The sequence below is a fragment of the Centruroides vittatus genome, unplaced genomic scaffold, assembly GCF_030686945.1.
Source record: "Centruroides vittatus isolate TY-2023 unplaced genomic scaffold, ASM3068694v2 contig_364, whole genome shotgun sequence".
Lineage (NCBI taxonomy): Eukaryota > Metazoa > Arthropoda > Arachnida > Scorpiones > Buthidae > Centruroides > Centruroides vittatus.
The window spans coordinates 4816027-4842088 of record NW_027122188.1 but is presented as its reverse complement, the minus strand read 5'-3'; the positions used below and the strand labels follow the sequence as shown (position 1 = coordinate 4842088).

The window sequence follows — 26062 nt, the reverse complement described above, 5'->3', positions numbered from 1 at the left end:
ACATGATTTTAGAAGTCCATTAGAAATGTCTTTTATATAAAAATTTTAAGCATAATATGATTATAAAATTATAATTCCTCATTATAATATTAAATTCAAATTAACCTAAGTAACAAACCTATCAAAATAACACTAAGCAGTTAAAATTAATTAGTTAGTTGTATTTTTTACTTTTAATTCAACAAGAAGTTTTTTTTTTTTTTGGAAGATCAGTTTTTAATACAATGCCAGGACTGAATTTTCTTTCCAGTCAGCCCTGCAGGAATTTTGCTTGCAGTTACTAATTATAAAGAGTACTTTTTTAAATGGAACATTAACAAAGAAATTTATATCTTGAAAACTGAAGGAATGACAAAGAATGACAATGTTCTAAAATTAAATAAACATCCTTATAGACTTTGCTTTTTCAAAGTTTGTTCATAGATTTGGATTGTGTCAAGTTTTGATAAGGATCATTAAACTCTAAAAGTCATTAAATAAATGACTGGTAAAATTACATCTTATTGTGAGAGTGTGGTGAAAATCAATAAAATATCATTTCAGTTCTTGCGGCAACATTGTACAAACTTACTGTTAATGGCCAACGTACCTGTAACTTGTATTTTGTGCTGTTTTTAACACGTTAACTGCCACCTGTAATATGATATTTTGCGTTTTATCAGGCTAACTGTAATATGATATTTTCCATTTTTTCAGGCCACAATGAGAAAATTTGATATTTAATATTTTATTATGATATAAATAAAAGGGTCATTATATAACAGTCGGTAGAGTGAAGATAAAAAAAATATATCAGGGTACAACAGATGACTGGCCATCGTATGGCCTGAAACCGGAGACTATAAGACCATGAAATATTTAATATTAATTACTTTATATGTAACAAAAGAGAATAATTAAACTAGTTTTCGATATTTTTTCCTTTTAACTATTCACTATTAGATATAAAATAGCTTTTTATTAAAAAAACTACGACAGCCGGCCGTCGGACCACTTCTGAGGCCATACGACGGCCGGCAGTCGGAAACAAACTTCATAGACATCCGCGAGAGGCCACCACTAGGATGTAAAACAACGTCTTACGAAGCCAGGATAATTTAACCTTGAGTGAAACTACATTGGTTATAGCGACGACGGGCGGTCGGATGGCTCTGTACGGCCCTAACTAGTACAACCGCCGGCGCATCGGATGGCTCTGTACGGCCCTAATTAGTACGACCGCTGGCGTGTCGTATGGCAGTTAAAGTGTTAATTTGCAGACAAGGTTGTCTGCTCTGTATATTATTATTTAGAATTAAATTGTATAGTTGTTAAATATGTTGTTTTAAATAAAAATCTGTAGCAAAATATAAAAATATGACTTTTGAGTTTAATTATTTTCATTTAATTTTATAATAATAATGACTCTACAGGCAGTAGATTAGCCTACGTTAACTAAGCTACTTAACTACTACTACTATTAGCTAACTAATCAACTTTTAATTAAATCTCTGGTTGTTTTCTCAAACTTCCACAACACAGATTTTCAATATCATAAAATTAAAATCACAAATAAAATTTTTCTACACTTTATACTCATTTTTCATTTCGAATCATCTGTTTTGGCACTTTTTTGGATCATCTTGTGTAATAAAAAGTACTGAAATTCTTCTTTATTTCTAGGTGGTTGCAAGCTATATTGTTTTTAACGGGAGGATTTATTGCTTTATTCACAGCACTTTTAGCTGTATTTGGAAGAGATTATTTAAATCCAGGTTTTATTGGATTAGCTTTAACCTATTCTACTTCAGTAAGTATATTTTATTAAGAAAACCAATTATATGGAATATTGATATCTTATCTTAAATGGTAAAATTACGTTAAGTAAATTTAAAATCTAGGGTAATATATTGATATTCTTAGATCATTTTTGACATTTAATAACTTATTATATTGGTTAGTGAGAAAAACAGAATTAAGTAATGTAATAATTTTAACTTTAATTTAATTTAAATTAATATTATATTTCATTAATAACATCAAATTTTCAGAAAGACTGATTCTATTTGATTAATTTTTAATAATTAAAAGTACAAAAATTATTTTATATTAAATATTTTAAAAATTTTAGTTTAATTACTGAAAATATCTTCTTCTGATAGATTTTTAGTTTTTACTACTCAATTTTTCATTTGATTTCAATAATATATCGTATTTACTCGCACATAAGACGACCTCGCATATAGGATGAGGTGTGACTTAAAGATCAAAATAAAGAAAATTAGATTTATTAATACAATTCTAATTTTATTTCATTTAATTACAAGTATAATATCAAATGAATGTAAATGCAGATTGTCTCGCCAAAATTACTGGCATTTTAAACTTTAAGGAAAAATCTTGTAAAATCGACAAAATAATTTGTTCGTGTAAAGCTGGACAATCGGGTACCATTTTTTGCCAATTCTTAAATCGAGTCCATTCTCCGTCAATTACACTTATGTGTTTCTCCGTATTCTGATTTCTGAATAATCATCTGTTTTCACGTGGGAATGGATTAAAACTTATATCGGAGCTCCTGAATTTCAATCTGGAATTCAATTCAAAAGCTTTGCTTTTCCTATTGCTATTCATCTTTACTCCTGGCAATATACAAGAATGATTCAAACAACCCAGATAAAATATGTTTTTAAATACAAGAGGGTGAGCATCCAGTAAAAAATGCAAATACACGGTTCACAAAAATTATTTGCAAAAACACAAAGAATCTTTTGCTCGCATGTATAGGACAACCTAGGAATTTAAAGCTGTGATAAATGAATAAAAACCTTGTCTTATATGCAAGTAAATACAGTATATAAAAATTTATTTTTTTAGATATCTGAAGATTTAGGATGGTTAGTGAGATTAATTTCTCAATTAGAAACAAGTATGGTATCTTTAGAAAGGATTTCTGAATACTGCAAGATTGAACAAGAAGTATGCTTATTTTTTCTTAAATTAAATCAAAAATATCATTTTAAAATATAATTTTGATATATAACTAGTAAATTACATACAAATCTATTTATATTCATTTATATTTTTTAAAAGTATACTCAGTCAGAATCTTAGATATGGCAATGAAGTAAATATTAAATTATTGATGTGTATACTAGCTTTTATTTTCATTCATTTCAAACATCCAATAAATATCAAAAGAATAACTGCTGTTATAATGATTAAATTTGGTGTACATTTTCTAGATTAAAATGTGCAAATAATATTTATATAAGTTATTAAAATTGTAAAAAGTACATTTGAACTATAAAATTAGTAATTTAATATAATTTTTTTTCTGTTTTGGTGTATTCATAATTTAAAAGTTGTCTTTGTTACAATGAATAAACAATTATTAACTTGCTAAATGTACTATAAAATTTTTATTTTATTAGGGAAGTTGGCAAGAATCAACAATTCCTGTATCAGAAGATTGGCCAGAAGAAGGAACTTTGAGCTTGTGTGATTTTAGTACCGCTTACAGATCTAGCTTGAATCCTGTACTTTGTAATATAAATTTGGATGTTGGAAATGGAGAAAAGGTGTGTGTTGAACTTTATCATTATGTGATTTGTTTTAATTTAAAAAATAATAATTGATAAGGCATGATATTGCAGATAATAATCTGATTATTTACAATAAATTACATTTAATGGAGCATAAATATTGAAAATACTAAACAAATAAAAGTACTTGCAAATACAATTTAGTTAGTTTTCTTGTAAAGGTAAAATTTTTAATCTTAAAAAATGCCAATAACTTAATGAACAAAGTTAACTTCTGAACTGAAATAAACATATTTATTTGAAAAGGATTGTCATAATAATCTGATGATTTCTCTCTATTTAAAGCCTTAGAAAATTCATTTCTTTCCGTTTGTTTTTAGTTTTCTTGAGGATATATTTTTAAAATTGTTAATACAAACTTGAAATTATTTATGTTTCATTAAAGTGGTATTCTTTTGCTAATTATTCTACATATAAGTAGTAATTTTTATTTTTATTTTGTTAAAACATGAACAGTTGGTTTTTATTTCATCCATTTCAAAAACTACTACAGTAGAAGTTCTATATTCATGGAAGTTTTCTGCAAAACTACTGTAAAATAAGAAAATGCAAATATAGAAAAAGAAATACATTAAAAAATAATGTCAGAGTATTGAAAAAAAATATTTAAAAAATGTATAATTAGAAAATAAAAATGAATTTTTGTATGAGAAGGAATTTTGCTAACATGTTTCTAATCTCCAGTTCTTTTTCTTAATATATCTTATTGTTGCTATATTGATGACTAAAGCACATGCAACCATAAATGCTGATTCTCCCCCTAAAAATGATCTAACACTTTAATTTTATCTTTGAAGAAGCATTTGTTTGCCTTTTTTGCTATTTTGCAGTAATCTTATTTGGTAGCCGACATTGTTGGTTTGTAAGGATGAAAGAAAAATTAACTAAAATCTACAAATAAAACAATACTTACATTCTTAATGCATATTAATAGAAACATGACATTTACTATCCATATAAGTGCACAGTTACTATTGAAATAATGAGAGAAACTACCAAGTAGTTTCTCTCATTATTTCTACTAGTATGGTTTAACAGGCAATTAAATAAATTGTAGTAAAGCATGTTTAAGATAAAGTAGTCATTTAATTGTCTTATCTGTTTTTTCTTATTTTTTGTTCATGAATAAGCATAGCAAATATGAAAAATAATTGCCAATATCGAATTGTGAATGTGAAATGCACAAGTAATGAATTTATGAATATTGAGCTCTATATAATGTTCACGGTAAAATTAATTTTAAAAAGTTTTTCAAAATAAAAAGATAATATTTTTAATTGTATTAATGTATCCAGAACAATTTTTATATTCATATTTATAAGTAAAATAATAATCCATTATTTGCGAATATTTTAAAAAATATGGCAGTTTTTAATTTTAGAAACTTTATAACTATTAAAATAATAACAAAAAAGTTATACTACCTGGATTGGAAACATGTCTGCACAGTAAGCAAGAGTTGTAGGATTGAGCCCAACTCTGGATCAATCTATTCTTCCAGAATATTTTAAATTTAATTAATTTGTTTCTAATTATTAAATTTAACACAAGATGGCAGCTTAACTGCCTATCTTTAATCCAAATTATGTAATAACATAATTAATTTGTCCTATTATAGCTTAATTATTCATATATCTGGCAGTATAATTTGTTTATAACTATACATTGGACTTGGTTTATATGTAATACGTTTTAATTTAATACTTAATTTATATTAGGTTAATTAAATTTCATAAATGAAATATAAAATGTATTAAATAAGGTTATATATATATAAAATATGATTGTTGTTTAAGTTTTTAAATTTTTTTTCAAGTATTAACTTAATTCATGTGCTTTCATTTTGTTTGATATTTCATGTTAGTGTTTATTCAGTGATCATAATATGAAAAACAAAAATCATTTTAAATTGTAAATAACTCAACTTTCATTCCATATAACTTCATTGTTACCATCAAATTTCCTTTCCCTAAAGTAATTTTTAGTTTTTATTTGTATTCAGAACTCATTTTTCTGTTTCTTATGTCAGGTAAATGTTTTTTAATTCTGATTTTAACGAATTTATTACTTAAACCGATTTAAAATTTTTATTTTACATTGACTTGATTACAAAATCACTAAATCTACTTCATTAAAATTGAAGAGTTTTTCTTTTTAACTCCAATTGAGTAGCTTTATTAATTGAGATTTCTGCTTTGTCCACGTGTGAAATACTGTTTGTACAACTTAAAGAACATTATTCATCCATTGCAAAAATAAGTCAACCTTGAAGAAATGGAAATTGGATAGGAATATTAAGTCATTAGATATAAAGTTGAGTGCTTCAGCATTTAGAAATGATTTATTATTAGATTTTTGAACAAATATTTAAATAGAACATTGGCATGAATTACAAGTTATTGATTTTATTTAATGTGTGAAGACATAAAGTTATATTTATATTTCAATAAATATTTGTTTTTTATATTTTACAGTCAAGTTTACCTTGTGATTATCTGCAACTTACTAATAACATATTCTAGCAATTTTCAAAACTAGAATGAGTTTCTTAAGCAAAATCCTTAATTATATGAATTGTTTTATAATCAATAGAGACTTTTTTTAAGAAACTCTTTATAGCATAGTAAATTCTAATACAAGAAATTCTGTGAGAAGCCCAGAAGACTATCATTAATAAATAAGTGCAAATACAAAATAGAAAGAAAATTGAAGAACATAGCATATTGTTAAATGTTTATTATTTTGTAATTACCTACAGGTTTTTTTTTTATTCATAAGATCTGTGCATAAGTATCAACTTTTAAAATGACTAAATAATTTGTTTTTTTTTTTTTTAATTTAAGATTGGAATTGTTGGACGAACAGGAGCTGGAAAATCATCTCTAATCTTGTCTATTTTTCGAATTATTGAACCAATCAATGGATGTATTTTAATTAACAACTTGGATATCAATCACATTGGCCTTCAAAAATTAAGATCAAAATTAACAGTTATACCTCAGGTTACTTTTTTTTTATTCATTAAAATTATTTGATGTATATAAATTTGTAAACATACAATAAGTTAATCCTTGTTTTTTAGGATCCAGTTATATTTGGTGGTACGTTAAGAATGAATCTTGATCCATGGAATGAGCACGACGATGATAGCTTATGGTCTGCTTTAGAGCATTCTCATTTACAAAGTTTTGTATCTTCTCTTCCTTGTGGTCTTGAATATGAATTAACTGAAGGAGGCTCAAATATCAGGTATACTTTTAATAAATTTTATATTTGTAAAGATTCAATAACATTTAAAATAATTACATATTATCATTGACACACACAAACCCTGTAAGCATCAAAAATTAAATTTTACAGTAGCAATAAAAGGCAATTAATATTGTATATAATAGCATAAGATTTTCCCATGTAAAGGTCATTAGACGTTGTAATCATGTAATTTCCTAGATTAACTACTGATTAAACTCAACAATAGAAAAAAAATTTTAGTAGTTTATGAGGTTCCTCAGCAATGAAAAACTGCCTAATTATATACAAACTTATTATAAGTGACAGTACAACCAATTTTATTGGTCAGATGTTTCCAAGATTTTGGCATACTCTGCGGGCCTGCACAACTACAGCATAAAACTTATTTGACCTCTAGTGGTGATTACAAGGTTTTCATGTGTCAACAACAATATATAGTTATATATTAATTCATTTTATGTTTAATTCTTAGTGCTGGACAAAGGCAATTACTATGTTTAGCAAGAGCTCTGTTGAGAAGAACTCGTATATTATTTTTAGATGAAGCAACGGCTTCTGTAGATTTAGAAACAGATCAATTAGTTCACAATACTATACGTGAAGTATTTTCTCACTGTACTATTATAACAATTGCTCATCGACTCCACACCGTTATAGAGTGTGACAGGTAAGAAGTCGACATTATAGGTTAAGAATTATCGCATAGTTAATATAATTAATAATGTATTATTTTACAAGGATAATTGTTCTTTCTAACGGCTGCATCGTCGAAGACGGACCGCCTCAAAGGCTTCTTCGAGATTCTTCGTCTTATTTTTATAGCATGGCAAGAGATGCGGGTCTAACTTGAACAAGAATTCTGAAGTTCTTCCAGAATACTTTCATTCAATTTATAGTTATTTGTATCTTGTTATCTTTAAAAGATAGCATGATACCATTCCTCAAAATTTATATTTTGGAAATTTTTATTTTATATAACCAAGTTTACATACGTAGTGAAACATTTTAATATTATATCAAATTTTATTTATATCATTATATTATAAAATGAATTTATATAATGTTAAAGTTATTATTTTTAGAATAAATAAAATTTATAGATATTAATCTGTAGTTTTTCTTTAAAAAATCACACATTAGAAAAGGACAATTTTTATTTTTTTTTTATTCTTGATATGTACATATCACAAACATCACAAAATTTGTGTCTTCACTGGACAGAAAATGACATCAAATTTAAAATTCCTCACAGAGGAATGCGATAATTATAAAAATACAAACATTGACAAAATCTAAACTACTTCGGTGCAGATATAATTTACATAAAAGTAAAGTTTTAAGTTATATTAATATAGCATCAAATGAAATGTATTCAAATTTGCTTTTAATTTGCCAAATATTATTTTAAAAATTATATAAAATTTCTTGAGGATAATGAAATATATAAATATATGCACGTTTCATATTTTAATTTATGAATATTGCTTAATATATATTTTGTAAAATGGAGGCACTTCAAGCATTTAAAAACATCTTAAATTTTTTTTTTTTAATCAATTTTATATCATTATGAACGATAGAATATGACATAAGCTGAAATATTTCATATATAATTAAGCATTCCATATTAGATTACAGAATATCAATGCACTTTTTAACAAAATTTTGCATTTTTCTTTAAAAAATTTTTTTTCTTTCCTTTAGAAAATATGAGAAATTTTTGTTATGAAATTTGAGCAATTTAATAGCATTTAGGTAATGTAAATAAATATTGCACATGATTATTTTGTACTTTAAATTAACTTTTAGAAAATATTTTCATGATATGTATAAATGGTTTCATCTTTGCATAAAGTTTAGGATTAAGTTGAACCTGTGTTTTTGAAAGGAAATCAAAGGGAAAAAAAATCATAAAATGTGCAAATTACTGACTAGAACTTTACATATATACAAAGAATTTGATTGTTTTTTAAAGAATTTAAGCAAGAAAATAAAATATTTTAATGCATTACTGACTAGAACATCTTTACTAACATACCTACAAAGTGTTTAAAGCTATATTTATAAAATATTTTCTCATAATGACTATAAATTAAAAATGAATTTTATATTTATCATTTCGGAATTCTAAACAGTTTAATAGCGAGTATTTCCATTAATTTCTTATTTAAACATAAATCACGCCTTAAGATTTGGTGGACTGAATATCTTGAGATTCACTCGGAGACGAAGGCATAAAATGCTGTAGAGGAAAACCAAGATCATCTACCTGTGGAGGTATGGGGATGAACGGAGGCCATTCCATTAACATTGGATCGGTACAAAAGAAAGATCCGGGCACATCGTGGCAACCGTAATCATAATAATCGTATTCGAAACCGTCTTCGGAACCCGTGATAGAGAATTCGGACAGTGAAGCTGTCAGAGGAGCGGCACTTTCTCTTTGTGTAGGTTTCGACGCCTTACCAAACGGTTTGTCCCTCCTCCTGATAGGAGACATAACTGTAATGTGTTTCTGGCTCGCGCCATTTTTGGCTTCGGGATGACGCAGGGCCGATTTCATTGGTTGAGGTTGAGGCGAGACGGCCGCCACGGGCAATGTCCTCTTACTTAAGAACGGACTCTGTACCACAGATTCCGGGGTGGGTGTCACGGAACCGGAAGAGGCACGTCGAAAAATGAAACAGTTATGAAGATAATCTTCCGGACTTTGTTGCAGTTCCAGATTTCGTCTCCGTTTGGGTGGCAAAGGAGAAGCGGATATTTCCGATATCGACGTGTTAGCCGCCAACAGATGAGTGTTGGGACACGGTTCCTCTTCGGGGTGTTTGTGATGATTTAACGAACAAGGCGAGCCACTTCTAAGACTCGCGCCGTCTTTGGATTGGCGGAAGCAACGGAAGTGATAATAAAGTAACAAACACGTTGTAGTAGTTCCTAATAATACGGCCAACACCACGAAAACCACGTGTACGGCACCCAATTTACTCTCCGGTATAATCGATGGGCTGACTATAGCCAAACTTTTACTCGGTTCTGTTTTAAAATTAAAATCCAAAATTAGGTTAATGTATTTTAAATTCCTATTTATATAATAAGAGTTTACACGTTTACACAAATGGACCCACATTATAATATTTAATAAAGTCGGACCTGTCTAAAGTTACTCTCTTTTAAATGACTCGAAACGGACTGTCCCAATTTTGACCCTATAAAACCGGCCATGTTAAATAACACCTGTATAAAGTGTGACCTATTAAAAGAATTGGTTTTGTTTTTAAGACTATAAATACTTTTCTAATGCTCCGTAACATCCAAATTTTGAAGCGAAAACCATTCATAAATATGCAAATTTAAAAGAAATTGACCGTTTGTATCTCAGGAATTAGATGGTCACTCGCTCGAAAGGTTCTTAAACGTAAAATTTAACAACAGTTAATAACTTTATAATCATCGAGAAGAGGGCCAAAAGGGGGTGAATGTTCAAAATCTCAATTCCTCACATGGCTCCAAAGTTCCTCGTGGCAAATAATAATGAATGAATATAAAAATTAATGGAAGTAACTCGAGTTTTTGCCATTTTTGGTTGTTGCTGTAAATATTTTGGTTAATGTTACCTGTGGTTCCAAAATGGCGGCTCGTCTCTGATTCCAGCAAATAGAAGAAAGGAAACTAACCTAACCTATTCTAATAAATTATTATAATTATTACCAACAAAATTATCAGAATAGGTTAGGTTAGAACGTGCGTCCCCACTGTTTCCCTTCTTATATTTGCTGGAATCAGAGACGAGCTGCCATTTTGGAACCATAGGTAACATTAACCAATATGTTTATCGACACCCAAAAATTACAGCAATTTTATCTTTTATTTAAAATCGATAATGTAATTGAAAATAATGGCATTTGCTGTCTAAACCAACCGTTAATAATAAGTCTTTTGCAGTAAACTAAATTAAATTAAGTTTTATATAATTTAATATTTGTTTAATAATAACGATTAAGGTAATATTAAACTATATTTGAATTTTTTTTTCTTTAAATTTCAGTACCTTCTTCAAAGTCACTTTTTCTAACTTACACCTCAAAAATTGCAAAGTTGTAACGGGTCTGACTGCATAATAAATATTATAAAATATAAAACAATACTTATGAATAGGAATTAGTGTCATTATTATTATTATTATCTTTTTTTCATTTATAAATTAATATTTTATTAAACAAAATGGTTGTTATATCCTAATTAAGGAGAAAATGGAAAGATGACATAAATTGATTTTCTCACACTTATTAATTAAATTATTAACCAATTTATTTCATAAATAAATTATTAATTATATGAAATATTTAGGTCACGTATTAAGTATTTGTTTTTATGAATAAAAATTAAAAATTAAAAAAAAAAATAGAGATACATTCGTGAGAAAAATGAAATAAGGTTAGGTTGTTAAGCATTATAAAAAAGAAAGAAATCATTTTGACATTAAATTGAAAGTGCGAGTCATAAAATATTTTAGAAAATATAAAATAAATAAAGCAAATATTTTTTCGAGAAAATACAAAAAATACTTTCTGAAGGAATAAAGTTGTGAACGAATGAGTCAAATAAATACATTTATGATGTATAATAAATGTAGCATGCAGGCTACAATTGGTTTAGAGCAAGATGGAGGACTTGTTTATTGAGCAGGAAAACAACAAAAAAAGGAAGTTAATAAATTGTGTAGAGGCGATTTTATTTTATTTTATATTTTTCGAGTGTTTTCGTGGGAATTGTATACTACAGATAATTCTATACACTAAATTACACTGCCTTGTGTGTGAGAAACAACAATAGAAACACGGCACGGTTTCAAGTTATCTATACACTAAATTTAATTCGGCTATTTTATCCTTTTTTTCATTTTTATAACAGTAAATAAACGATTTTTCTGAGTGAAACTTAAATGAAGGGACGAGTATACATTTCAACTAGTGTTACCCGTTAATGACATTTGTAAAATTTAAAATAAATACTAAAAGTAAATCAAATTATACGCTTCCAAAACTTATCAAAATTAAATTTTATTTTAGAGCGTAATTTCTCGGGTGTATTGAGTCATTTATATATAATTTTATTTTTTCTGCAATCGTAGACTGCGAGTTTACTTTATTGTCTTTATTAAAGATTTATAACAATAGATTTCGTGAGGAGGGTACCAGATAGAACCACGCCATTTTAGTGTCGTCAGTCTTTTCCGTTCTCTTTAAAGTGGTTTTTTTTTCCCTCCTCTTAAATCTATTATAAAATACTGATATGTAGTAATAATAAATATATTTTTATTTTTCTTGAAGTTTAAAACCGAGACGTTACGTGTAATGCTTTAAATGTGTGTAGTGTTATATTGGCATCGTTATATATTAATGGATAGATTAATAAATTAGTACATTCTACAAAGTTTGGCGTTAACTGTAAATTATAAATACTGTATATATGTGTGCAATGTTTGAATAACACTCAAATTTTCGATTGCAACGTTTAATATTTATTCTAAAGATTAAGCGCTTGCTTCTTTTTTTTTTTATGCAGAAACTCGCTCCTATACTTCAAAACAAATTCGTGTATTATTAAGTTACAATCAAAATGTAATATTCTTTTAATTTCCCTTTTATTTTATTCCTCGTGCAGTCAAAACTAACCAGAGTTTATTAAATATTGTATAAGCGCTGGGTAGAAATACCTCTCCTAAGAGATATTTAATATTTTCTAAAATCATTTTACTTTGAAGATCCATTCTAAGCATTATTTACGTTATGAACTTAAGCGGTTTTACGGCATTTTTTTCTACAAATAAATTTATATTTTAAATATTAATTTAAAAAAAATAACACTCACCCGCATTCCTAAAAACAATTTTAAACCAAACGTCGTTTTTTTCTGCGGAGATATTGCTGGAGGCGTGTAATTCTATCCTTACGGAATCCCTCAAAGACTGTAGAGGAGGAGGAAGAGGGTGATCGTCTTTGACGACTGATAATATGGGGCCGACATCCAACATCCCATCTCTAATCACTAACCACCTCTTCCAAAGGGCTAAATTGAGATGTCGGAATTCTAAAGTGATCGTTTCCGAAGGATTGACGCGGAGATGCCACACCACCGGATATTCGCAGGGCGTTACGTAACCGGATAAGATGCCTTCTGAAGTGACGTTGATGCTGCAACCGCACCAACATCGCGTAGAAACCAGTGGACTTTCTTCTACAACGTATGTTGTTATTTCTACAAAGAAAAATAATATTTAATTCATCAGAAGAAGAAGAACAGAAGTGGCGAAGGATCGTGCGAGTTTCTCTTCCCAAACAAAATTAGTTTTCTTTCTTTATTTTGCTGCCTTAAAGGGAATTTTTAACGTATCAATATCCTTCAAAGCGATCTTTTTCTCGCTACATTGCGATTTGTGCCCCGTGTAATGTTCCATAAATATAGATATCAACGAAAGAGCGCACATCGCAGATGTTATAAATCTCACGCTCTACGATAAACAGGTATTAAAGGAAGTATCGTCCCACATAAGTTCTGTGTCACAGCAAATATATCAATTTTGTAAATAATTTTTGCTTCGAGGCGAACAAATACTATTTATAAATCTAAATGCCAACTACAAACACTACTTAAAATAAAAAGGTGATTATTAATCTGCATGTGAAGTGCATCAAACCAATAATTGTACCTGTACAATCGCTGTTGCTACACGCTTCTGTTTGGACGGGACGACCTTGACAATTTCCATCGTCGTCGGCTACATTGCATAAACGATATCTACTACGTACACCTGATGCACACGTGGATGAACACGGACTCCATTCGCTCCATTGGCTCCATTCCGTAGACGACCCTCCTGACAGAAAAACCAAAGAAAACCCAACTGGCTTGGTTGAAAAATAAAAGAAAAGTAACTAAATAAACATAACTTAAGCATATTTTATATCATTTTGGGAATTTTGAAGATGTCCCCCCCCCTCCGATTTGTTTTAAGTGCTAAATAAAAACATAAAAATGATCCAAAAACGGATTTTCTAATAGCTATAAATTTGTGTTTCTAGACGGAATTTAAGATTGAGTTTCGCACGGTTCACTTTTAAATCGAATGAATAATTTATGATTTTTTCCCTTAGGAATGCATTAATCAAACGGGATTGTCACCTGATGGTATAAAAAGACGTACAACTTCCAGTTTCGTGTTTCCCCTTGGAAAAATTTTACACGTAAATCAAATATGTCAGACACTTAGACGTCGGGAATCCGTATTTATAATTAAGATTACACTCTGAATAATTGAAGAAAGTTTATATATAATCGAATTATAATTCACACGATATACATATGCAAAAATGCAACAGGATTCGATTTTCTTTTAAGAGAGGATTAAATAGAATTTAATCCAATTAAACAATCTAAGCACGAATTAAATCAGTGTCGCAAATCTTCCACTCGGCCGTGTAATGCGTGCCATATTATAAATCAGTCAACAAACAGGCAATCCAGTTAGGTACCATAGTAACATAGTTTGTATAATGGAATATCATTCTCGACCGTCTTGCACGTAAGACCATCGAATGCCACGAATTTCTCGTCTTTAAAACTTTGTTTTCGATGATCTAATTTACTACTAAAATCAAATTTTCAAACGATGCTGTGACCAAGAACAGCCATCTGGGCAGACACTTTAACCATTAAGAATTAAACGTATATCTTGCACGCTTACCTGGATCAATGTTTCTAGAAACACACTGCCTGACTAGTTCGAATACTGCACCATTATTCGCTTTGCTGACGTAAACAAAACAGAACGAAGTATATTCTTCTCCGAGTAATTCGCAAGTTATGGTAATGGAATGTTTTCCTTTCTTAATTTTTCTTTCGAATAAATAGTCCATATCCTGATGTCGAGCCGTTTTCTTACCGTACACTCTAATTCTATCCTGATCTAACGTGCATCGTGGGTATTTGTAGACCACGGTTATCCCGTGATTACACGGCTCCAGCGTGGATTGAGGAACGTTAATGGAATAACGATGACTCCAAAGAACTTCGATGATTTCACTTTCGGCTATTTGTACGTTGTCTTCGGTTCTTATACGGATCTAAAATAAAGAATAAGCTCGTTAATCATTAATACAACACACTACAATTAAATTTGTAACGTTTCTTTACCTTATGATATCCGGCTCGATCGAATACTTCGCAATCCAAACTAACTTCCACGTTTTTGTGAGTAAAAACCGGAGGAAGTGTCTTGTTCAGTAGGATGTACGAATGATACCACGAAGTGTGTTGAGATACCGACGGAAGACTGGGACCGAGATACATCAGTTCTAGATGCATTTTGTAATCTTCCTCTTCTCGCGGGTGACATTTAATCGTAGCCAATAACTCGACGATGAAATCGGAACTGTAAGTCTCCACTAATAAAGGAACGTGAACGGCTATTTCGGGCCAAGTAACTTCCATTATTTCCGATTTTGCCAAAACTTTCTCCTGCTAAACGAAAATTATCGCTAATTATATCATCTATTATCTATTTTTTTTTTTAAGTTTCAAAAGCTTTACTGACTCCTTCAGTTGTTATGAGTCGGAATTCGAACTTTCCAGCTCTATCCACGATTCCGCAGGGAAAGACTATTTTCCCAAATGATATGGCTTTCGGCACCTCCTTCTTAACCAGATGTCTTTCTTTCGAGTCACTAACGTCAGTTAACTGAACTCTGAGGGAGGAAGCATCCGCCGGAACCTTAAAATTGGTCTCTATATCACCAGATAACGCCACGTACTTCTTAGGAGCTGAAACCGTGTAATATTTCCCACCTAAACAATAAAATTAATGTAGAAATTAATCGAAGGAAACGTATATCGTACTGGCTTTTCCCCAAACGTCCCATTTAGGCCTCCCGTCTAGTTTTATAGTTGTCATCCCCTTTCCCATGTGCACAAGTGGGCGACCAAACTGGTGAGAAATCGAAGTTGTTCCGCCCGTCATCAGTCCATTTATAAAGTTATAATCACAAGTTATAAGACAGATAAGCTAACGGAGCATTAATTTAATTGAATAGAAGTATACACGACGTACAGCCATCGACTTTATACAAACACGTCAATCAAACAACGGGAAGAAGAATAGAATGAAGAAGAAAGTATTCGATGCCAACGTGTGATAAGCTACTCCGGGGTTTAACTTAACTATTTATATTTGAAGTCGCATGCCAATGGGATGTGACACATATTTGAAAGTCGTTTAATTCGTCTTTCGAGGTGTTGATAAAGCATTTAATAACAGTCGTTGCGCGCTCCTCTCGGCTATTATCCGATGCTCGACTTATTAAATATAATAAGACGTGCAGCACGTCTCGACTGATACTGAAACGAGCCGAAACTTAACCTTCACTATCAATTATCTTCGCTGCCAGCTCGACTAATTTTTACTTAAATTGTATTATATTTAATTTAACTGATAACATTTTATGACCCGAGTACTAGAGAAAATGTTTTACACAGTACCATTGTTAAAAAACAGATAAGCATAATGCTGATCGATGCGATAATGTCTTCTCTAACTCTAATATATAATTCTCTTTCCTACTTCCTAACGAGACGGCTTCAATTAAATCATCGTTATGCATGATGAATGAGATTTTTATTCATAAATTATCAAGCATATAATTGATAATGTTGTTTTTATTATTATTATTCGAGAACATAATAGATTTTTTTAGATAATTTGAAGGTTTTTTTAAAATCATTAATCACCAAATCTTAATTCTAGAATGGGCGTGGATCTAAAAGGGAATGAATCTCACTCCCTCATCCTCACAATAGCCAGGTTGACAGTTCCGATTGTTGGATGTGATGAAAGAACTCTCGCAGATTATCTCAAAATAGAGAATAGGTGCAGAATCAGAACGGAAATTCAGCTCTGAATCACATATCTAGTCACGATAACTTTCATTTTTTATGACATTTAACCATCTGAATCGTCTCTATGTATTATTTTCTCTCGAGTATATTATAAAACCGCAATTGATTAACACTAGAAGGAAGATAAAATGTGCAATAGATTAATAATACTTGCATTTCTAATAAGTATTTTTCTGAAAAATCAACTACTTCGTATTCATTAAACTCTATAGAAGCAATTAAAAGTCACTAAAAGTTTCCCATATAAAGTCTTGTGTCTGCACTTTGAGCCCCTAGCTATTGTCGTTTAATTAATTCTAAGGAGAAAAACGGGCATAGATAATTCGGGTGACTGACCCAAAAATTATGTATAATGGTAGACAGTTGAGTAAACAGAGAGACATATTTAAAATTGGTATTCTTAATGCTGATTTAACATGCAACTGTTTGATTGTCTGTCATTTTAATTTTCTTGTGTTTTAATTAATTAACTGTATTTTCTTTCATAAGACTTGCAGTGTTTAAACAACGAGCACACAATAATTCAATTAAACTGCCGAATAAACTCGATTAAAAAACGGTTTAATTATCGAAAGAATTTATCTTTTAATAAACATAATAAATATTTTGAAAGCTTAAAGATTTAATAATTAATTTTGATAAAAATAATGATACTTACAGGCAACGTAGAGGAGGTAGAAATGAAGAAAAATCCAGACCAGAGCCAGATCCGCAGCAAATGACCACATGTCTGCCAGAAGAGTGAAGTCTTTTAGCCTGTTCTAGGACCCTGCGGAGAGAAGGGGAAAGTTGTATTGTCATCGGGGACAAGAAAGGCAAAAACAAGTCGGCGTTAGAAAACGGGCCAAATGTGCCGAAAGTGGAGTTTCCCCCATTTTTTCGAGTCGCCCTCGCATACCGAAATTCACGTGACACCTTACGTCACCTTCAATGCGAGAGAATGGGTGAGGTGATTTTTCCATCGGCTGAACATCAATGATGCGATCATTTTCGGTACCAGACCTATAGAAACGACAATCGATCGGTCGTGCCCGTCATTAAGACTACGGTTTTGGCTTGTTAATCCTTAACTTAAAAAGTTTCTATCGTTTTTATAATTGGGTGCTTTTAACGTTGAATCTACCGAGCATAAAATTCCAGATAAATTTTCGTAAACCTAAATTGGGCCCACTCGTCTCATGTCTTTTTTTTTAATCGAAAGAAGACGACACTTTGAGTTAGTATCGCTGTCAATTCTTTCTGCTTCATTCGATTCTTCATAAGGCAGAATTTTTTTTTTTACATTAGTGGAACCAATGTGTGGACGGGATATTAATGAAGAAGATAGACATCTTTCTATACATTTAACGAATAGAAACGGGGATAAGTCATTATCGATAGCCTTAACACATACGTAACAGCTAAATAAACAGGTTAATAGTCATTGTCTATCCTCTTTTGTGTTAGGAAACGACTGCGTGGCGGTCGAGTTGGGAATAGAAAAGAAACCGACAATTGATTTGGGACACTTAGTTAGATCAACAATTGAATATTGAAAAAAAGCCAATACGACGCTCTCCGTAAGAAACCCTGCTGTGAACAGTATAAAAAAAAACGGCTTACCCTGTTAGCCAAAACATGATTACTCCAGAGTGTCTGACTCAATGCTAACCACCCATTCTAGATAGCCCTCGACCATCATGTGGGCACATTGTCCGTCCTGGCGGAAGAAACACGAACTAGCATCACGTGATAGGTAATCGAGATAAGTGTGATTAACAACGCAGATAAGACACTTTATGTCTCGATAGTCTATGCATCTCCGTCTATATATTACTATTGATAGCTTTATACGCTAAGAATGGAGATAGTCGACGAGCACCCCGCATTAACCCGAATATTTCGTGCCTTCGTAAGCTAAATTTTCAATAACACTTCACAACACAAGAATTACAATCAATGAAACTGTCTGCTCGGCAATAATTTCTTTAAAAAAATTATTTATAAACGATTTGGTCCCCCCAAAAGATGCGGTGCAGTCAGATGCGATATATCAGAAACGACAGGTAAGGCCTATTCATCCAGAGAAGCGGTCGTGCTACTATAGTAATAAACACCTGCCGTTAAGTCAAGCGAAACGTTCGCTACTTATAAGAATGAAGAGAGAGGGAAAGAAGGTCCAACCCGGCAATTCCAATTAATGATATTGTAGATGGCTACGAGATCCAACTCTAAATAACTGCTGCGGGCCACTTCGGTGCACTGACCCACACTTTAAGGGAGGGGATAACCGACAAGTATTAATAAGAAAAGTATGCGTACGACAGGGTGGCACTTCGTCGTGGATTCTGCCGGCAGATACGTACTTTTTTTTTCCTAGATATTCTCAACGACAAGTCGTGTCTTTCCTCTACTGTTATTACGGTGGGTTGTTTGAGTTTGCTGACAGTGTAATTGTCTTGGGTGCAGTTTGATGTCGTTAATAGTCCGCTCTGTTTCACGTTTTTTTCATTCTGACTTGTCAGAACTTTTGATATTAATGGCTTATGGATACTCTCTCACCTGTTATTACCCGTTTCTGCGCGCTTCTTAACAAATTCGTGACGTAAATAGCAAAGGTTAAATGAGTTTTATCGAAGAGAAATCTTTCTTATTTGGCTTCTTTCAATCTACACTTTCGAGCGACAAAAAAAAGGAAGCTTGTAATTTATGAAAAACTTAATAAACTCGAAATTTAATAAAGAGATTTCTTAATAAACGGGTTATTAAATTAAGGAAGAGTACACAAAATTTACAGTTTTTATCTGTATTTTTTGCTTCATTCATCTCTGTATCTGAAATAAATCGTGCCGTATTATTATTCTTTTTTTTTCTTCTTCTCGTAACCATCAAGAATATCGCGTGCTACACCGAAATTAAAACCGTAATAGCAAAAAATCTTTACGTTATAAAGAAATTATTAATGCTGATAGCTGCTGTCGTGCTTTAACTCGAGACTAGGCGTGCCTGTATTGCACTTGTCCGGACGTAATTCGAAATTGTGGTTTTTAATCTTTTTCGCCCATTTTTTTTCTTTCTTTCTTTCTGTAATTTCTGCATTTTGTAACGATTTTTATACGACAAAATATACGTTTTAAAAAAGTTTTTCGTGGGTCAATAAACCGTGCTGAAAGCTGCGTGTCATTTCATAATTCTTACTTTCGACTACTGGATATTACACCGAAATGAATAAATAAACAGAAAATTGCAGCAATTCGTCACCGAAATTCGAGTTGTGATGTCATAATTGAGTAAAACACTATTTACTTCTTCTTTTTTACTGTATCTAGATTAAAGCAATTTTTTAATGATGCATTGCGTGAGGTAATTAACCAATTGCATACAATTAGGTCGCCCACTTTCCACCAATAACCGATCGAGACGACAGATGTGACACGAAATTCTAACCTTTTTTTTTTAATGGCTCCTCCCTTCTCTTTACAAACTAACAAACACGGTAAATCAATGACGGTTTCCCATTTGTAAACGTAAATTTAGCCCAATATCGAGAGGTTAACATCGAATTTAGTCTCGGATGATCACAATGGAGAAGATTATAAAATGAATTTTTACAAAATTTGGAACCAATGATCTTTGACAGGCGACTCATCGATCAAATAATCTCCCACCTTTCCATCAATTAATAGACGGGTACAACAATCGAGGCGCGACTTTTCGTTGAATATTGTCACGATAGTATGACTCACTAATATATATAACTCGGATTTAATTAATTGAGGCATGCCGAATTAAAGAAAGAGGAAAAAATATGCACCCGATATATAATCACCGTATGCAAAATACATTACAAATACTCCAGTATAAAACTACAAAAATCTTGTACAAGATGCTCTGTTATAAATAAATTATATAGTTAATATAGCTTAAATATAGCTCTTGGTCGACTCAATTAAGCCCTCGTTAATTTAACAAACAAAACATTTGTTTAGCCCACTTAACTTCAGTTAATTATATGCACAAAATGGTAACGAATAAGAATTATTACGGAGTTTAATGTTATAGAAACAAATTGTACGTCGATTTAACGATCCACAAAAATATACGACGTACATAAAGATCGTAAGGAAGATGTTTTAGTACGTCCATTTACAAATTAATTATCAGATTTAAAAAAAATTAAACTCCTTTTCCTTTTTTTGTAAGAGTTTGTTCAGTCACTGGCAGAAGACAGGAACTTGTAGAGATTTGCAGGATTAGTCCAAGATAAGGACTATCGTTGTTTAGAGCCGTGGGAGGTCGTACTACAATTTCATAAAGCATACCCGCGATGACATACTCTATGTTTCGTGCTGAGAAGCTTCTTTCATTCACGTGTAGAATTACAACAGCACTTGTTTGGTGCAGTCGGCTCTTATCAATTACTTTGGTGTTTCTAGCAGAAATGTACGGTTAGTTGCAGTTTAATCAGTTTTAAATTCGATCGGACGTCCGGAGGCATTTGCACACACACTCGCTTAATTAAAGTAAGAAGAACAGAAGTGGGTGTTTGTCGTCCATCCTATTTCGCACCAGCATTCACGATCCTTCTGGGAATAGCTTTACTTTTCGGATGAACGAGATCGTCTCTGGGGGGCAAAGGCCATTTCACCGCGGGCCAAACTCGTAAAAAAAGTTTGACGATAATAAGAAAAGGCGAAGCAGTTAAATCTACTACCGTAAAACTGGAGAATTCGTCTTAAACAAACGAATTTCCTGCCCGATTATCGGTCGGAAAAAAAAATCAAAAAATTCGCTAAAGTAGCTGGCAGAATTAAGTCCGAAATATATGGGTGTACTCTTTTATCCTAAATCTTCTCGGGTCCAAAACGTCTCCATTTACAGGAGGGAGGTTGTCCGCCTTAACTGATATACCGTACACCCTTAGCGGTGTAATTTATAGCCCTAAGGCACAGGCTTTTTCAGAGTAAAGACTATCGTTACCGTGGCAACGGAGTGTTAGAATTGGGAGATGGGTGAGGTACTAAAAGGTGGAAGACAACCCCTCCACCTCCGAAAGGATGGTCCACTCTTCGATTACCGGTGATATATAACCTCGGATAGAGAGTGGGGAGACTTTTTGTGTACACTGAACTTAATAACATCTTTTCTCTATTGTTTGTACGAAAAGAAGTATTTAATTCCGGTGTCGTCGGGCCGTACAGAACTTTTTAAAATAATAAACCGAATTCGATTTAAAACCTCGGGCACAAATTTTATCCTCCTCCGATTCCCTACACCAGTCGGGTTTAATTTTAACTCTGGATAATCACCTGTATCATCTGGGCAACGCCCAACAGAATTACATTATCATACAGTACACTATTATCATGTAAGCTTCTCCCGATTACAAATGGTTCGTTGCGTATAGGGACGTATTTTAATCTTTTCTTCCTCCAGGTATATATGTTAATCCGAGCAGATTCCTTTCGATTTACTCTCTCCTTAAGCAAATAACCGGGATATTAATAACTCGGTTTGCTAAAGGATGCAGCATAATGCAAACTGCCGTATTTTACATTTAAAGTAGCTAAAGTAAACACAGAGGACGAACATTTTAATTAGGGAAGAGAACGGAGAACGTGTTATCATAATACATAATTTCTAAACCCCCGTACTTAAAGATAAACTTGACTTTTTTAGAAATTTTGAAATATATTAAATCAAATTCTTTTAATTTTGCATAATTTACCGTTTAACAAGAACTCAAAATTTCATAATTCGTATGGCCATCTGGTACAAAGAGATCGGATAATTGCAATTGTAGCAGACATTTCCATATTGCCAGATGTTCTCGGGTTTCTTTCACAGTCGAACGTTGCCGCTCGATTATTTTTTAAGTAGATCTCGAGAGGAGACTAGATTTTGGAGTTTCCAATCGATTCTTTTTAGCGCAATACTCTAAAATATATTAAATATTTGGTAAAAAAATATTCCGAAATAAGAAAGATATACGTAACAGAAGTCGAACTCTGCTTTAATCTAGCCGGGATTCTTCTAAATACAGCTAAAACGCATGCGTGTTTTATTCCCGTGGGACTAAATCGAGGGAGGAAGATGGAAAAAAGTCTTAAATAAATGGAAGAAGACGGGGAAACGATATCCGCTGATGAGAAAGCTGATCAAGGATAATCATCAAAGGAAGCTTCCAACTCGCTTCAATAATTGCTCTCCCTACTTCGACATTAACAAACAGGATAATATTACTTAGCCTACAGAATAACACGGGTCGTTTTTCCACCGTTTCTACCTGTTATCGATTGTTCACCTGCACTGATATAAAATTACGTCCGTGTATTATAGGATATAAGAGCAGTAGGTCTATAATGGTCACCATAGTAACGTGTAACACGTAAGATGTACAACAATGACCTAAATAAAAGAATTTATGACGGGAAAAGAATCCTTATTAGTAATGAATGATGTAAATTCTAGACATTCTTTATGAAAACGATTGGGTGTACAAGGAAATCAATTGGTTTTACAGTCCCAGATGGTTATGACTTTTGTAAAGAGTGTGACAAAAGTAACGTGAGTCATCGAAAATGTTCTAAAATCGACTGAAGCTGTAGTATATTCGACTTATAATTGGATCAAAAAACCTTTTAATCTAATTCACTTGCTTTAATCCTTATTGCGGTTGCCATTCCAGCGATATTCCTTTTCCTATCGCACGGAGAATAAACGAAATTTCACTCGTTAGAATCTAATAAATTCCAAATCTTCTCGTTTTAAAATTTACTCCAATCAATAGATCATTCCAGACAAACAGAACAATGATTTATTGATTTAGGAAGGTTAGGGTTAAATACGTGTCATCCCTTCTGACGTCAGCGGTAGACGGTCACATGGCATAAGTCACACGACCAAAAAGGGTAAAATTTTGATGTACGAAGAGCTATTTTCGCGACTAGCGGATGATTAAAGTGGGTATCAATGGAAGAAAAAAAAATGGTGGATATTACGACTCGGATACTGTCGGCTGCCTTTCGTTCTCTTAAATGATCGTTTCCCGTACTTAAATATGCAAGTAATGGAAACTGTGCGAAGGACTCACGCATTTCTCCATGACGACGAACGACTAACATAAATCAAATACGTGGGACGAGCAGGTGGGTCCCAAGAAAGAGAGCCCGTGGGGACAGGCAATCGATCGCATTTACCTGAGTATCAGTTGAACTAAGATTAGACTGTGAATGGGTTCTCCTCTATAAAAAGGAAGCGCGATATGTCAACTTTTACATTAATGCTTACGTGTATGAAATGTCATCCCACGGAATAATGAAAGATGTAGAGCGAAACCTGTTGTTCAAATACTATAGTCGCCGTGTCTTTTTAAATCTACGTATTATCTTTTCGGTAATACGTCAAACATTTGCAACAGGAATCGCTAAATAAATTTGCTTTCAAGTTAACGAGACTGTGAGTTTTCGTACATATATAGGCCTATATATATTACTCTTACGTTTCTTAATCTTTAAATAAATTTCGAGAATGATATTGTTAATTATAAGAAAAATTAAGTTTTTATTAAGAAACTGAAAATCGATTGAAAGGACTACAATCGATGTAGGGTGTGGCATTCGCGTGTGCCTAATGTTTTTCTGAATACAAACCCACTCGGGCGAATTAAGTAAGACCGGAAAATCTGTAAAAATAAAAATAAAAAAATTGATATAACTCCCACCATTACAAGAATTATTGTAGCTCATATTTCATATTTATTTTATAATTACCAGGATTTAACAGCCGGAACTTTTAAATAAGTTTCCAATTGGAAAGATAAAGCTGCATGTTCCTCCCTGTTCATCAGTGCAGAGTGAGTCCATTAATAACCATAACGTATAAATGCCGCAACTCATTAATTTCTGATAGCAATTAAGTAATAGAGTCTAAAGAACAGGGGTTTTTATTAGTATTAAAAAGATAATTATTTCCTTTAGAAGTAGTCCCTTGTTTTAAACATTAACGTCGAGAGCTTTCTTTACGTCTTTCTATCTAATTTAAAAACGGTAAAAGATACATTTTTACCAATCCAGCGATGAGGAATAAGCTTTATGTATCTATGGAGACATTAAATCTTTAAATAGTGTAAACCAATTTCTCATATCAGGATTTAGAATACGGCACGGGGTAGATCAGGAAAATGGACTACCTACACGTTTCGTGCCAGGGAAGAACAACACACTGGGGATAGGTAAAAAGCTGCTACTGCATTCAACCTATCCTATCCCGGTAAAACAACTATCTGGGGACAACAGGCTTCGTTTAGCAGTCGCGCCTATTTCTCTTCACCATCTGGTAGGCAGAGTAATCGAAAATCGCAAGGTTCTAATGACATAGACAACCGCACCATGGTCAGGTTATTTAATAGACTATTGAAAGTTATCCATCAATCAACAAAAAATAACTTTTTAAAATCCGAATTAACATCCTTTTCTACGTTTGATGCCGTTCTGGACCAATGAGAAATACGAATCCTCGTTAAGCGTATTCTTTGTTTTGTATTGGTGAATTAATTAGTATTTAAGCGGTATAATTGGATATTTTTCTGTGTTATACATCAAATAAAGAAATATAACACAAAAATGACAAGATTTTAAAGATTTTAAAACTTAAGATAATCTCATCGATTGTTAAAATTTATAATTTATAATAGAAAAATATTAGAATCGATCTCCATCCTCTTCGAGCTGTTTAGATATTTTAAAAAGAAATCGTAGCAAATATATTTTTTAAACTTAATTTTATTTTATAAAATATTATTAATATAATTTAAATTTATAGAATTAAAATAAAAATATAATAAAATTAGTTTTAAAGGTTGGATTTCGTTCTAAATAAACGTAAGTTAATCTAAAACAATCGGAAGTTGGGCTTACCGGCATCACTCCTAAACCGTGCAGAGAAATGACATTTTCGGTTATTATCCAGAAACAAACAAATGTAACTTTATAGAGGAAAAAAAACTTTTGATCAAATGATTACAATTTTCTTTAAATAACAATGCAAGACGTGTAATTAGGGCGATAACCGAAGAAAATTACAGATATTATTGTAGGAAAGTCGACACGGTTTACAGTACAGACAACAATAAAAGCGTCGGAGACTTGCACCTGGCTACACGTGACCCAACTGCGAGCCACCAAACCGTTGTTGGGTTCCCCCAATCGATTCGGGCGATGCCAAGCGGTTGGTCGGAGAACTAGAAAAGGGACCATGCCATTGGAGAAAAGATGATGCTCGAGGAGTCGCCT

The 26062-nt window shown here is 31.9% G+C and overlaps 2 protein-coding genes across 5 annotated transcripts in view; one reads left to right on the top strand and one right to left on the bottom strand.

The window, feature by feature from the left end:
* LOC136975141 (multidrug resistance-associated protein 1-like) overlaps positions 1–7943 on the top strand; it is a 76091-nt gene extending 68148 nt beyond the window's left edge. Inside the window, 7 exon segments of the mRNA XM_067270162.1 lie at positions 1663–1789; positions 2857–2958; positions 3414–3560; positions 6428–6586; positions 6667–6833; positions 7309–7503; positions 7575–7943. Of these exon segments, the coding sequence (XP_067126263.1) occupies positions 1663–1789; positions 2857–2958; positions 3414–3560; positions 6428–6586; positions 6667–6833; positions 7309–7503; positions 7575–7686 (1009 nt within the window). The 3' untranslated portion in view covers positions 7687–7943.
* Positions 7944–8461: 518 nt separating this feature from the next.
* On the bottom strand, positions 8462–25924 carry gogo (golden goal). 4 transcript variants are annotated; one of them, XM_067270165.1, is made up of 8 exons: positions 25688–25924; positions 17449–17559; positions 15433–15683; positions 15033–15359; positions 14584–14962; positions 13549–13716; positions 12711–13097; positions 8462–9872 (listed from the first exon to the last, which is right to left on the bottom strand). In XM_067270165.1, exons 2-8 carry the CDS (start codon positions 17516–17518, stop codon positions 9022–9024), a joined length of 2433 nt encoding a protein of 810 aa, XP_067126266.1. In that variant the 5' UTR covers positions 17519–17559; positions 25688–25924; the 3' UTR covers positions 8462–9021. The 4 variants fall into 4 exon arrangements, with proteins under 4 accessions (XP_067126266.1, XP_067126265.1, XP_067126267.1 ...); XM_067270164.1 differs by lacking the exon at positions 25688–25924 and adding an exon at positions 18393–18545; XM_067270166.1 differs by lacking the exon at positions 25688–25924 and adding an exon at positions 18393–18544 and having other exon boundaries at positions 15033–15356.
* Between the last annotated feature and the right edge of the window lie 138 nt (positions 25925–26062).